Source organism: Zootoca vivipara, chromosome 14 (genome assembly GCF_963506605.1).
Source record: "Zootoca vivipara chromosome 14, rZooViv1.1, whole genome shotgun sequence".
Lineage (NCBI taxonomy): Eukaryota > Metazoa > Chordata > Lepidosauria > Squamata > Lacertidae > Zootoca > Zootoca vivipara.
In genome coordinates, this window is record NC_083289.1 from 44,613,662 (window position 1) to 44,628,467 (window position 14,806).

The 14,806-nt window shown below is 46.2% G+C and overlaps 1 protein-coding gene across 5 annotated transcripts in view; it reads right to left on the minus strand.

Moving 5' to 3' along the window:
- The window catches only part of TMEM11 (transmembrane protein 11), a 14,505-nt gene extending 1,338 nt beyond the window's left edge, over positions 1 to 13,167 (minus strand). The window contains exons 1-2 of one of the 5 annotated variants that reach the window (XR_004693593.2): positions 13,037 to 13,116; positions 7,346 to 7,440 (exon numbers count right to left, since the gene is read on the minus strand). Coding sequence is in view for 2 of the 5 variants with exons in the window: in XM_035131852.2 (XP_034987743.2) it covers positions 10,106 to 10,215; positions 13,037 to 13,102 (176 nt within the window). In the remaining 3 variants the exon portion in view is untranslated. Of the gene's footprint in view, positions 1 to 7,345; positions 7,441 to 8,201; positions 8,415 to 10,105; positions 12,444 to 13,036 lie in introns of those variants that run through there. The other 4 variants (XR_004693592.2, XR_004693590.2, XM_035131852.2 and 1 more) reach the window with 4 other exon arrangements.
- Positions 13,168 to 14,806: the final 1,639 nt, after the last annotated feature.

A 14,806-nucleotide genomic window follows, 5' to 3' on the forward strand; every position in this document is an offset into this window, starting at 1 on the left:
ATTTGTTCGAGTCAAAGTATTCCTAGCCTTGTTCCAACATGAACTTAGGCATTAGAGGGCAAGATAACATGAGCACATGAAAATTATCAACTGATTTGGGAGACTTGACATAGTACATGGTACAGAAACCTGTTACGATGGGAAGACTTGTCCAAAACTCCCTTTGGTAACTAAGCCTTCACAGCAGGCACTAGCCACATGTTTTCAAACTTCCTTCCTTAATCACATGGGCTAGATAGGAACTTCTGCACCAAATGCTTCAAAAATGATGCCAGGTCAACATATGAGCTGCCTTCCAGACAATTTTCCATATTGAGTTCCTGGGATCCCCTTGATGAAGGGCAGTTTAGAAATCTCTCACACAAAAAAGTTTGGTGTTGCTTTTGGTGATGATAAAAATCTAGGGATTGCTACTGGACACTATCTACACCAGGGGTGTCAAACTCAAATTCATCGGGGGCCGCATCAGCAGTTTGGTCACCCTCAAAGGGCCGGTTGTATCTGTAGGACTATGTGTCCACTCTTTATTCTCATAAATTATTGTCACTGCATTCAATTATTACTGTTTTTTTGTAATAATGTAAGTAATAACTAGCTCTGAAAGCAGAAACATAGTCAGAATAATGGCAAGTAGATATTCAAATGTACAATTATTGTACAATTTATTGAAAAATGATTTTGGGTAACTGCACTGGGTGGTGGAGGCTCGCTAGGGTTTCATGCAGGACCTTTGCAGAGCTACTGGTACCTGGAGATGCTGGGGTCCTTCTGCATGCAGGACAGATGTTCTGCCAGTGAGCCACCACCCTTCACCAAAGGGACTGGCTGAGGTTGACTCACTGGAGCTGCTCTCCTGGTTCCAGGGTTTAAGGGCCAGAAGTATAAAGCAGCATCCTATGTTTCTGAGGAGAGGGAGAGGGAGAGGGAGAGGGAGGGGAAGGAAGGAAGGAAGGAAAGAAAGAAAAGAGGGAGTGGGAGGGAGAGAGGAAGGAAGGAAGGAAAGAGGGGAGAGAAAGAAGAGTAGGAAATAAGGAAGGGAATAAAGAAGGAAAGAAAAAGAAAGAAGGAGAGAAGACGGAAAGGGAGAAAGAAGGAAGGAAGTAGAGGGAAAGAAAGAATAAGAATGAGGGAGAGGAAGAAAGTTGGGAAGGACGGAAGGAAGAAAGGAAGGAAGGAAGGAAGGAAGGAAGGAAGGAAGGAAGAAAAGAGGGAGCAGGAGGGAGAGAGGAAGGAAAGAGGTGAGAGAAAGAAGAGTAGGAAAGAAGGAATAAAGAAGGGAAGAAAAAGAAAGAGGGAGAGAAGACAGAGATAAAGAAGGAAGGAAGGAGAGGGAAAGAAAGAATAAGAACGAGAGAGAGGAAGGAAGAAAGGGAAGGGGGGGTCGCCGCCTTGATTCAGCGCCAGAAAAGAGCGCGAAGGGACCCAGGGGCAAAAAGCATTTCCCCGGTCCCAGCTGTTTGTCAGCGCTTTGTTGGCGCGGCGCTTCAGCAGCAAGGTCCCACTGCTGGGTCCTGCTGGCTGGGGCGCTCGGCGGGCCACATGACGAGGTCTGGCGGGCCGGATTTGGCCCCCGGGCCTTGTGTTTGACACCCGTGATCTACACAAAGCAACACTTTCAGACCCTCAAGTACAGTGGTGCCTCGCTAGACGAATTTAATTCGTTCCACGGGTCTTTTCTTATAACGAAAAATTCGTCTAGCGAATCCTATAGGAATGCATTGAATTTTTTTGAACTTTTTTTGCCCATAGGAACGCATTAATTGAATTTCAATGCATTCCTATGGGAAACCGCGATTCGCTAGACGAATTTTTCGTAAAACGAATTCGTCTAGCGAGGCAACCTCCACTAGAAAAAACCTTTCGTTAAGCGGTGCATGTTATCAGTATACCTGGCCAAAGTCTGAAGGTGGCCGCTGACATTAAGAATTAACATCACAGGATTGTTCCTGCAAGTAAGGTGTACTTACTTTTTCAGAGGCCAGTTTCTGAAGGCAAAAAGCTTTCCTGAGGAATGTTTCCAAAACATCAACCTGGAGAATGGGACCATTTAGGTACATGGAGGTTGGAAATTAACCAATCCACACTCACACTAGCAATTAATGGGCCTGGGAGGGGAATCAGATTCTGCCTCTTTCAAGTTTAGAAATTCAGAACATTTTCTGAACCAGCAGTACCCTGTTTCTCATATTTTAAGACATACCCATAAAATAAGCCATAGCAGGATTTTTAAGCATTCAAGGAATATAAGCCATACCCCGAAAATAAGACATAGTGATAGGCGCAGCAGCAATGCCGGCCGCGCCAGGAGGAGGAGGAAAAAATAAGACATCCCTTGAAAATAAGCCACAGTGTGTTTTTTGGAGGAAAAAATAAATATAAGACATGTCTTATAATATGAGAAACACGGTACTTTGCAATTTTGCTTATGGATCCTTCACAGGTCTGTGACTAGAGGAAGACAAATAAATAAATGAAGGGAAGATCCTCTTTGGTTCACTCCCAACACCCAAACAGTGCTACAAATGGCATATTGCACCACATTCACCGCTCCCTTCAGTCTTCTACTATGAATGTTTTGCTGTTTTATTCTACCTGTCTCACTGTGGGTGGGTGGGTACTGCCAGCTCTCCTGCAGGTCCTGTTGAATTGAACTACAGTGGTACCTCGCAAGACGAATGCCCTGCAAGGCGAATGCGTTTTGCGATCCGATGGTGACTCGCAAGACGAATTCATTTTGCGAAAAATTCGTCTTGTGAATCGCGGTTTCCCATAGGAATGCATTGAAATTTAATTAATGCGTTCCTATGGGCAAAAAAAGAGATTTCAATGCATCCCTATGGGAAACCGCGATTCGCAAGACGAATTTTTCGCAAAACAAATTGACTCATGGAACGAATTAAATTCGTCTTGCGAGGTACCACTGTAGTGTAATGACTTGAACATGCACCTATTTTGCACGAGGGAAGTGTTTCGCCACATCGAGAGCATTCAGGAGCAATCCAAACCCAATATCTGATCTGCCAGGAGTTTGGAATAGGTGGGTCTCCAGTTGAGTCAGGGCTCAGCTAGGTTAAGCCCCGCATTCCAGCTCAGTCAGAGGTGCACCAGTCCATCCTCCAACCCAGCTCAGCTGGAACCAGTCTCAAAAAAGGAGCATTCGGGCAGAGATTTACCTCTAGTCCAGACTCTGTTCAGCTTGGTCACATTACCTAGCAACCCAGCACAAATTACACTGATGAAAACAGTGGTTTAAGTCAAACTCCATTTCTAAATTCTTCCTTTCCCTCTCCTACCGGTAGGCTCAGCCCCACCCCTGGACAGTTTGCAATAGGGGTCAGTTACACCAGCATAATTTACCCTTGCATAAATGACACTGGCCTCCTATGGTTAAATTATTCTGCCCCAGATGTACAAGGCTATGGCTTCTCCCCCTTCAAGATACATGGCAAGGAGATGCAGTCATTTCCCTGTTGTTGCTCCCACATGCTTCAAAGGAAGAGCCACAATTGATACACCTTGATGGCCTTCCTAATGTGTATTTGCAAAACCAGTTCCCAATCACAATATGCAAGGTCCAAAGCAAATGTAAAAGCAGAACTCCAGAAACACAAGCAGCACGAGAGGCAACATTAAGAAGTCATCGGCCAGAACAGGACACACTGCTGTATTCATTAGCAGACTATGAGCAAGGATTAAGATATTGGATGCTACTGAAAGCATGTCTGAGAACATCAGCAGGGCAGATCAACACACACACAAAATCAAAAAGTGCTTGTGGTGGTGGTACGACATTGCTATTGAAGTAGTTTTCACATTCCCTACTGGGAAGCCAAGAAAACCCCACTGCAAAATGGCTATCAGTCAATTTGGACAAAAGATTTCAAGCTGCTTTGAAATTTTAAAACTTTTGATGCTGCGGTGAGGTACACCATGCAAAACAAGACTCGAGGAGCAATCTTGTTTACTTGACTTGGAGGGGGGGGGGGAGACGACCCCCCCCCAATATCCTCTTTAGGATTTATTCTGAACAAAAAAACCCAGAAAATAGCAATCTCTTGAAGAGGGGACTTTAAAACCTACTCTCCTCTTTCTATAACAAGCAGGGATTGAAGCACCCTGCTAGTATTGTGCTTGAGACACAGATCAACTTAGCCCATTTTAAAGCCACCACGGCAGGGGAAAGCTTTTTCCAGACCACATAGCCAAAGGACACCTTTGTTCAAAATGGGATGGAACAAAGCTTTGGAGCAGCTGTGTACTCTACACATTCTTTTTCTAGACCCTCTCATCCAAAACAAAGGGAAGCTTTGTGTGGTGTGGAGTTTGTTTAGCGTCTGCCTGGAAAAACGTTCCCACCGATGACACTGGGAGGGGTTGCAAATTTTAGCACTGTTGCAAAAAAGCTCAGCACACCCAATTCTCTCTCTAAATCAGAGCAAGGATTAGAATCTCGAGAAGAGTGTAGAGAAATCCATAGAGGCTATCCATCACGTGACAGCCTCATTAGCAATTCCTTTTAAAACAACAACACTGCATTCACCAGTTGCGGCAACCCATGGACTTCAATACATTGAAGATGAAAGTCTGTACGCTTGTCACCCAAGAACCCCAAGATTAAATCTGAACCCTGCATATAAAGTACAGCACAAATAAACCTACAGCTGGGACAGGATTTCGGGCTCTGGGAGTTACTTTTACTGCCTCTTCATACATTTGAGATAGCCCAGCAGGGGGTGGGGGCAGGAGAGAGGATCTAGCAATAGCAAAAATGTATGCTTCAAGACTGCAAGCTTTAGCGTATACACACCCACAGCGGGAGAAATTCCTGCATTCAGCTGTATAGGAATTTGAAAACCTCACATTCACACACACACACACAGTACTGCTGCAAGCTATAATTGGTTGATAACTCAACTAATCCTTTAGTTAATGGGGGGGGGGACTTTAATCCACCACAATGCAAGCTAAAGGCACCTGTTTGTTCTCTGATGTCATTTTGGTGACTTCCTGTAATAGGCAATGAATGGAAATACTAAGATGACCTTCCGTCCTAACAATGAGCAGCAGTTTTTAAACTATTGCTTTGCAGCTTTACACTTTCACAGCTTCTGTGTCACAAAAGGCACCTATATGATGTTTAACAATCAACTGGCAATTTGCACAGTAGACCAACTAAACAATCAGTTGACAATCCAGTCTATCTCACCTTTCTGTCAAATGTGCTCAAAGCAGCTTACAATATAAAATTGAAACACAGGTCATAAAAATAATAAGTTATTTTAAGCTAGCAGCCTGTTTAAAAAGGCAGGTCATAATTTAATTAAAAGCCAAAGTAAAAATACAGTCTTAACCCAGCACCTAAATGATAGAAGCCTAGGTTCAAGAGATGCCTTGGAAGGGAATGCCAAAGTACTACCAAAGACATTGTAGAGTGCAAGCATTTCTGAATGCCTTCTGGACAAATTTTTATATCAAACTAGCTGGCCCTGCCACACGTTGCTGTGGCTCATCTGTGTGATTCCCCCCACCCTGTGCTGATCCAGGACATATCCCACCCTCTCCTCCCCCCACCTCCCGGCTTACCCCTGTGATTCCCCCCCACCCTGTCCCAACCCATGACGTACCATGCCCCCTCTTCCCCCCACCCCGGCTCATCCCTGTGACTGGTCCCACCGTGTCCTGACCTATCCCATCCCCTCCTCCCCCCAACCCCCACCCAGTCGAGTCAGTACCTCCATTCGGCCTAGTCTGTAAAGACTTTGGGCTAGTATGTAAACAGGAGCAGAGATGCTGTTGAGAGGGAAGGTTTTAAAAAGCAGAGACATCACCTTGCCAACAAAGGTCCGTCTAGTTAAAGCTATGGTTTTCCCAGTAGTGATGTATGGAAGTGAGAGCTGGACCATAAAGAAGGCTGATCGCCGAAGAATTGATGGTTTTGAATTATGGTGCTGGAGGAGACTCTTGAGAGTCCCATGGACTGCAAGAAGATCAAACCTATCCATCCTGAAGGAAATCAGCCCTGAGTGCTCACTGGAAGGACACTCCTGAAGCTGTGGCTCCAATACTTTGGCCACCTCATAAGAGAAGACTCACTGGAAAAGACCCTGATGTTGGGAAAGATGGAGGGCACAAGGAGAAGGGGACAACAGAGGCCGAGATGGTTAGATAGTGTTCTCGAAGCCACCAACATGAGTTTGACCAAACTGCGGGAGGCAGTGGAAGACAGGAGTGCCTGGTGTGCTCTGGTCCATGGGGTCACGAAGAGTCGGACATGGCTGAACAACTAAACAACAACAAAAACATCCAGTGTAGCCGTCGCTAGAGGACGCTGGTTTGCAACCTGGTTCTTTTCCCAGCATGCATTTTCTTCTGAGTGGTGTGTTTTGAAACACGGGGTTTTACATGGGACAGGTGTGCCATCTGTCTCAGCAAACTTTCCTATAGCCTTCGGACATTCGCATGTGATGTGTCAAAATTTCACCTCAATCGGTCAAGTGGTTTTGTTGAACATTGGGGATGAAGGAACATACCCAGTTTACATTTATATATATATAGATTCTCTCTATGTCAGTTATTAAGAAATGAAATAAAATGTTATTTAAATCAGGAACAAACTAGGACAAAGAAGTGGTTCTTGGAAGAAGAGGAATTCTTGCTTCTAGGACAGCACAGCAGACTGGCAAAGTTTGTGTCGCATGGCGCATCAAGTATAGAAGGGTACATCCGAGTAATTGCATGAGCTTTCAAAGGCCATTAAATTCCAAGAGCCACACACCATAGGGGTCTTGGATCACTTTGTCTCAAGTCTAATCGCTAGGGTCTGCACTGTCTGGCACAGCCGAAGACAAGCATGTGTTATGTGTATCAAACTCTTTCAATGCTAACCATGGTTAAAGAATTCAGTATCACCAAGGCTGTACATGGTTCGACAAGATTGCTGGGGAAACCTCAGAGCTGAAACAATAGGGCAGTAACTAGAGACCAGAGCTAAATGGAGAGGATGCCCACCCCAGAACGCCTAACCACACACACTGTAGTGTAGTGTAGGTATTACCATTAATATCAGCCCCCAGGTGCAAAGCCATGCTCAAAAGAGAGTGTTGAAGAGGGGCGCGTGAAACGAAAGGACAGCAACGCATGTGAACTGGCCTAGCAGATTTTCACTCAGAATGGAAAAGCCAAAACTTCACAGTTGAATAAAAGTAGGTTGTCCACTGTGTTTGGTCAACTTGAAGACTCACACAGCTGAATGTACGCCTAGTGGCTCACACAAGAAAACAATCACAGGATCATATATTCACAGTAAATGCTAGTTTCTCAAAATCTTTATTGTACTTCTGCAAACCTCAAGGTTCCTCTGAGCCTGCTGACACCTCCCTCTGCCTTGTGGATGGTACCGCTCTGGCTATATATGCGACGGCACTCTCACTGCCTGAATATCTGAAACAGATGGAACAAGTGGAGGTTGCAACAAAATGCTGCAGTGGAGTATTCCTCCATCCTATTCTTCCCACCCAGTTTTCACCTCCACCCCTCCAATATTAGCCAGTGCTCTATGGCCACTGCGCATGTCCATTCGTCATGGGACCCACCTTGCAGACTCCCCACTATTTACGGTTTTTTAAAACCAGTATCAACCACCTGGGGCCCAGCATTAGAAACACATGGATATACAAGCTAATTACCAAATAGCACCTTAAACCTAGGTTATGGTGTCACAATGGAGTGTCTAGGTGCCCTTTTTTGCAATGAGATTAATTATTGTTATTAATTTCATTTCTATACTGTACCACTTTATATTTTAAAGAAAAAAATGTCAAAGCAATTTACAACACATTAAAACATCAAATAAAACAATCCAGAAGAAAACAAATTCAAGCTTCAATGAAAATATTCCAGATCCTTAAGTGAATTTGGCTTTCCCCATATTTACCTACGTAATTTGTAGAGCTGCCTCATAGCAGCTTTAGAAAGCCAGTGTGCTGCAGTGGTTGTTAGAGTGTCGGACCTAGAACCTAGGAGATCAGGGTTCAAATCTCCACTCGGTCATGATGCTCCCTGAGTGACCTTGGGCCAGTCACAGCCTCCTAACCTACCTCACGGGGTTGTTGTAGGGATTAACTGAGGAGAGGGGGGTGAACCATGTTCTCCTTTCAGAAAAAAGTGGGAGATAAATGCAATAAGCAAGCTCTTCTGCTTACCTGCTTAAGAAAGCTGGAGGGACCAGCCAGATAGAAATGTTCGGCACCAACAGCCAAAGATATCCACGTGGTCGCAAATGGACCCCGCATAATGTGCCTGGTGAATTTTGAACAGTGCTCAGTCTGTACAATCACCCGGGGAGAACCTGCTGGCGGTGCAGCCACTGGAAGGTACCTGGCCGGTGGCATGTCCCATGTTTGTGGGGTGCCCTCCTACTGAGGCACATCTGTCTCCCTCACTAATAACTTTTAAGAGAAATTTTATACAATTATTTAGTCAGGCCTTTGATGACTGAAAGTCATGTCCCTGGCAATCTTGAAATTATTAGTTTGAGAGCAGGCAGTTGCTTTTAGGCATTTTAAACTGGTTTTTAGAAGGTTGTTCCAAACTGTTTCTACAAGTTTTATTTGTATTTAGTATTGATATGTTTGCTGCCATGCGCTCCTTTGGAGGAAGTTGCATTGTACAGTATAAATCTAATAAAAGGCTGCCAACACCTCCATCTTGTGTGTGAATGATGCCATTTTGGCTTCATAAGGATCATTGCTCAGAGAATTAAGTTCACTATTAGTACACAAGCTTAAAAATACATGGTTCATAAGCACTTTTAAACATTCAAAGTACTTCACAAGACTGGTCATTTTTCTTTACTCCATCCTTGGCATGGAATTCGAACCCCAAACACATGTGGTGCCTCCACTCTCCTCTGCAAAACCCGTATCTTCTGCATAGTATTTGGATTACTCCCTTAATCCTCATTCCCAACTATAACAAAGGTTTAAGACATTCAGCTGCATTTGCCAACATTCCTCCCTCCTTCCTCTTGACTGTACATATCTGTCCCAAATACACTTATGTATTTTGGCTGAATACCGTACCAGATATGCCAATGGCACTATGTAATCCAAAGGTAGGGAACCTTAGGCCCCTGTATTGGTTCTTCCAGGCTGCGTCCCCTCCTTGCTCAGCACTTTCTTGAATGCTCTTGCCTGATTGGAATGCGCCCTTGAACTGTGCTAATGCCCTTGCTTCCCTGAATGGAGAGGGAAGTGTACGTAGAAACCTGACTGGAATGAAGCCTGCTATTCAAGTTCCATCCATCCTCAGCCGACTTTTGCCTCTGCCTGTGGCATGTGACCCCTGGAAAGGTGCCCATTGAGGGAATGTGGACCAATGCCTGGTCTAAAGAAACCGTTACTACTCTAACTGATGTAGTCTATTACCTCCAGACAATGATGAGGGTGAGGGATGAGATGGAGAAACAGCAGCTAGTTGAAGTTGTTGTCAGTGGTTACCTGCCCCTAATGAGCAATCTGTTTTATACAAAGTCAGACCCTTCATCAATCTAGTTCAGTACTGTCTAACTGGCAGCATCTCTCCAGGATTACAGACAGACAAGAGACTTCCCCAACTTTTACCTGGAGATGCTGGGACCTTCTGCATGCGCAGTAAGTGCCCTACTACCCTGTGCAGAGACCCCTGTAAAGCTGGGAAGGGGAGAAGCCCGAATAAGCTGACAGTGTGATGTAGCTAAAAAATAGGCCCCATGCCTTCCTTAGTATTTCAACCACAGTCAAACATCATAATATAAGAGGCAGCATGTCAAAGAGCAGCATCTGAACACACAATTTACTGGAATTCTAACTCAAAGAGATGCTTCTGACTGGTTTGAGGGATCTGCTATGTTATTAAATTTGACCATATTCCATCATGCCGGACAATATTTTATTCATTAGTTATTCGCCCAACATTAACCCTCTCATGTCAATAAGACTCCCTTTTAAGCTAACCGCCTAGCATCAAAATAGCCTGAAAGCATATTTTTTAAAAAGCTCATTGATGGGAAATCCAAGAAGCAGGAAGCAGGTATAACCAACTGACAAATGAAGGGAAATACATCTACCATGAAAGCTGCACGAATTCTGTGGTTATTTGATGAACACTAGATCTGTTCTGCGTCCAAAACACATTCCTGGCAGCCAAAGTCACACAGATGTTACTCAGAAGGGGACACTGAAAAAAGATGGGCAGAAAACAGACATGTACATTTCCAACTTCTCAATGGAGAGAAGGGTAGAAGCCATAATACAAGGGGGTTAACAATTATTTCAGCCAGAAACAAAGAACTGGAACATTTCTTGAGTCAGCTGCATGTAAACAGTGGTTAAAACTACACCCATCATCCCTACCGGGGGTTGCATCAAAATAAGTAATACTGTTATGACCATTTTTAAATGCTTCTACTCTGGGTATGATCTCCTTGTTTACAAAAACAGGAATATTACTGTACTCAACTCCTGTTATGAGCCACATTACCAACTAGCATACACTGTTTTTCCAATTACCTATGACAGACATAACACTTAGCTATGGTTAGTTTCTGCTGGGGTTTGTTGACTTCACTCTGATTGAGAACTCAGTCATACAATGATGCTATAGTTTAGCTGGTTGGGCTAAACCCAGTCTCTGGAGAGCAGGTATAGGTGCCAAGAAGCCCAGCTTCTTACCCTGCAAGCAAAGGCACAAAGAACCTGCTTTTACCAGTTTGCTCACTGCAGATGAAAACTTAACCTTGGTTAGCGCAATCCCAAGATTTGCAGAGCTATTCAAACCATAGTTTCACACACTTGTTGCAGCCAATCCATAACCATTGTTTAAGTCAGCATTCCTCAACTTGATTCCTTCCAGATGTTTTAGACTACATCAGCTTCCTAAGCAACAGACTCTCAGAAAACACTTCTGCAGACTTCACATGCAACACAGAGCATTTCTTTATCCCAGTTGCCTCTAACTGCCTTAAACATGATTGGTCCAAGTTCTAACTCAGGGGTCAGCAACCTTTTTCAGCCGTGGACTGTGCCTCAGACCATGTGGTGGGCCAGACTATATTTTTTTTTGGGGGGGGGGATAAACGTGTTCCTATGCCCCACAAATAACCCAGAGATGCATTTAAATAAAAGGACACATTCTACTCATGTAAAAACAAGCTGATTTTTACATGACCATCCGCGTGCCAGATTGAGAAGGCGATTGGGCCGCATCTGGCCCATGGGCCTTAGGTTGCCTACCTCTGTTCTAACTGCTCTAGCATATTCACAAACACTCCACTCAATATGGATAACTTTATTATTACCATACATTGACTTGGAAGTCTTAAACTCTCTTTCAACTGAAGATCTCATTTCAACTATTCCTTATTGGCTTCAACCATTTTAACATAAAGCTGAGAGTATTTATCTTTCCATTGATACTTCAGAAGAATCATGCCTTTCTCCACTGTCTAGTCTAAAATGTCCCAACCATTACTCAAAAGTCCTCATACTGGCTTCATGGGAGAGAATGGAACAAGCAACAACTGAAGTTAGGAATGTTTGCTGAAACCGGGATGCAAAATTATAATTAGGAGTTAAGACAGCAATAGTTTCAAATGAGAGTTGAAAATACTGATCTTTTAGAAGCTTACCCGTAAAACTGAGAATCTTTACAACAAAAGACTGAACTTCAAAACTAAAAATACAGTATGTTAAAACTTTTGGGGTTAATTCGAGCAATGGGAGAAATCCCCAAGAAAACTACAGTATGTAGATATTATTTGTTTCACCTCCTACCATTACAGTATCTGCATAGAAGTAAAGTGAGAGCTGGTGGCCAAAGGGGGTGAAATTGCCACAGCCAGGAGCCACCAGGTTAATTCCACCCCGCCAGCTCCCTAACCTTCCAAATCCATAACAATGCAACACCTAAAAACACAAATCACTCAACCAACAGGAACAGCTGTGCGTGCACCAAGAGGTCACTCTCAGAGGACTTTGGGGGAGCATTTGCGGCCTTCAAAAATAGATTTTAAGAGCATCCAAGAATATTCTTGGTCTAAGCAGAAGCTACTCTTGTCAGCTCCGGGTGCAACATCTGGGATGGGTGAAACACGCTCGGAGTTAAGGGACGCTGTGGACTGACCTTCCCTTGCCACAGGCCTGCTGCCCCTCCTTCTCCAAGCTGGGGTGAGGGGATAACCTGCTTTTCCCAGAGCCTGATGGAGCCACGACCTTTCCCCCACCCCGAACCCAGACCTCGTGAGGCAACTGGACTCCTCCTCGGACTCACAGAAGCTTCACGCGTTGATGCCTCCAGCGCCCCCCCCCCAATCTCTCTCTCGCGCACAAACACACACACATTCGTGTGACCTCTCTTTCGGCAGCACCTCTTCCAGGAGCTCTGCAACCCCTAACCCATCCCGTGCCCACCCCTCTCCCTGCGCCCCACCCCTTCCCCTCCCCCTTCATTCCCCAAGAATGAACTCTTGCAGCCCCCAACTCCTCCTGCCCCGGGCCCCTCCCGGGGGTGGCCCCTCCCCCTACTATGCCAAGGCCTTGTGCCGCACAGGCCGAAGCCTCGTTTCTCTTCCCTCCCTCCCTCCCTCCCTCCCCATAACTCGCCTCTGCCACCTCTCTCGCCCCCCCAACCCTGGAGCGACCCCTCCTGCCTCCTAAACCCAATGACCTCGGCACCCCCGCTTCTTCGGGCAATCCTTCAGCAGCACCCTTCATTCCCAGCTGGCGCCGGCTCCGGGGCTTCCCCGTCCTTCCCCTCTCTTATCCCAAACACCAACCCGCGCCCTTCCCGGCTCTCCCGTTCCACAGAGGCGCCCGTAAGCGGCCTACGAGGCCTGGCTTCGTCCCCTGCAAGGCCAAGAGGCCTCAAAGAAGCTGAGGGGCCTAAGGGGGGCGTGAGGGGAGAAGCAGCCCTCGTCTCCCCTAGGCCCAGGGCGTGAAGGCCGGGAGACCGGGGGGGAGTGGAAGGTCGCCGAGCAGCCAGCCGGGCCGCAGTCGCTCACCTCTCCCTCGCTCCGGCGGCGCCGCCTCCGCTGGAGCTGCCGGGGCCAGTGCGCCTCCTTCCCCATGCCGCCATCTTGGAGAGACTCGCTTCGGAAATGTCTCCGCCAAAAGTGAAGGCGGGGGCGGGGGGGCGGGGGAGGGAAGGGCGCGCGCGGTGAGGCAAAGGGTGGGAGCGGGAGGGAGGAGGGAAAGGGTCCCGAGGCCTGCCGGGAAACGTAGTCATCTTTAGGGTGGGGGCGGGGTGGAGAGGTGAGTTTGCTCCCGTTCGGAGAGGAGAGGCGGGGCAAGGGAAAGGGAGGATTTAAAAAAAGAAAAGCGGGAAAGGTTCCCGCTCCGAGCTCGAACCACAAGCCCCAGAGTGCTTCGCGCAGCGGCGTTTACCGGGAGCGCTCGGACTCCCCATCCCTCGCGGCTGCGCATGGGAAATGTAGTCACGATGCGAACGAGCTGGGAGGATACTTATAGGAAAGGGGGAGGGGAGAGGAACTACAGCTCCCAGGAAGCAGCGGGGCGCGAGAGCCATGCGGTCGCCTCTCGCAAGGCCACGTGGGGCCGAGGGAGAACGTTTACCAACACGGGAGAGCAGGGAGGAAGGAGGCCCCTGAGCGTGCTCCGCCCCCTGTTATGAACACGGCCAATCACAGCCGGCGCCTTTCAGAATGCTCATGTCCTGCAGCTGCGCCAAGAAGCCTGCTTTTTGCAAGTTTACCGTATTTGAAAGCAGCTGCCACTTATTGTAATAGGATTTACTTCCAAGTAACTGCCTAATTTACGGCCTTGCCGCCCCGATCCAATTGCGTTTAATCTGCAGCCATTTCTGATTATTTTTAAGAGGAGTTTTACATCCTGGGATTACAGCGGCCCATAGCTAAGGTCATTTGGGTCACACAGAGGGACACATTTATTTGTTTATTGCAGTTACAGGTAGGTAGCCGTGTTGGTCTGAGTCGAAGCAAAATAAAAAAATTCCTTCAGTAGCACCTTAAAGACCAACTAAGTTTATATTTTGGTATGAGCTTTCGTGTGCATGCACACTTCTTCAGATACAGGAATTTTTTTATTTTGTTTATTGCAGTTATATTCCACCTTTTCCTCCAAGCAGCAGAAAATCGGCACGCATTGTTCCCTCCCCTCCTTATTTAAATCCACAACAACCCTGTGAGGTGGATTGAGACTGGCCCAAGGTCACCCAGTGAGTTTCATGGCCGACGGGGGGATTTGAACCCTGGTCTCTCAGGGCCTAGTCTGACACTCCAACCCCACATCATGCTAGAAGCTTCCTTAAGATTATGTACTTAAAGCTACAGGATTTACAATTGGCGGGCAGAATGCTTCTGAAAGCCAGCTACTGGGAATCACCAGTGTGGATAATAGTGCTGCTGGGCTCAAGGTTCTGCTTTTGGGCTTCTCATTGGGGCATCTAATTGGGTGCTGGTGCAATACTGATTTTGTTGTGGTTGTATATTTTGAATAGATCTCATTCATATGTGTGTGAATTGTTTTTAAATAATTGTCATTCCACACACACACACCAGTTTTCAGCAGTTCTTTATTTTGGCTGGAAGCTGCGTCGAGTCCCTGTCAGGGGAAAGTTGAGGCAGAAATAAACGTATAGTGGTCATTATACATTATCTAATTGGCCATTGCAAAAACAGGGTGCTGGACTAGACAGCCTTTGGCCTGATCCAGTGGGGCTCTTATGTTCTAATTTGTCCATCTGGGTATCGTTAGATAGTACTGTATTGTCTGCTCTGACCTTCGACTGGCAG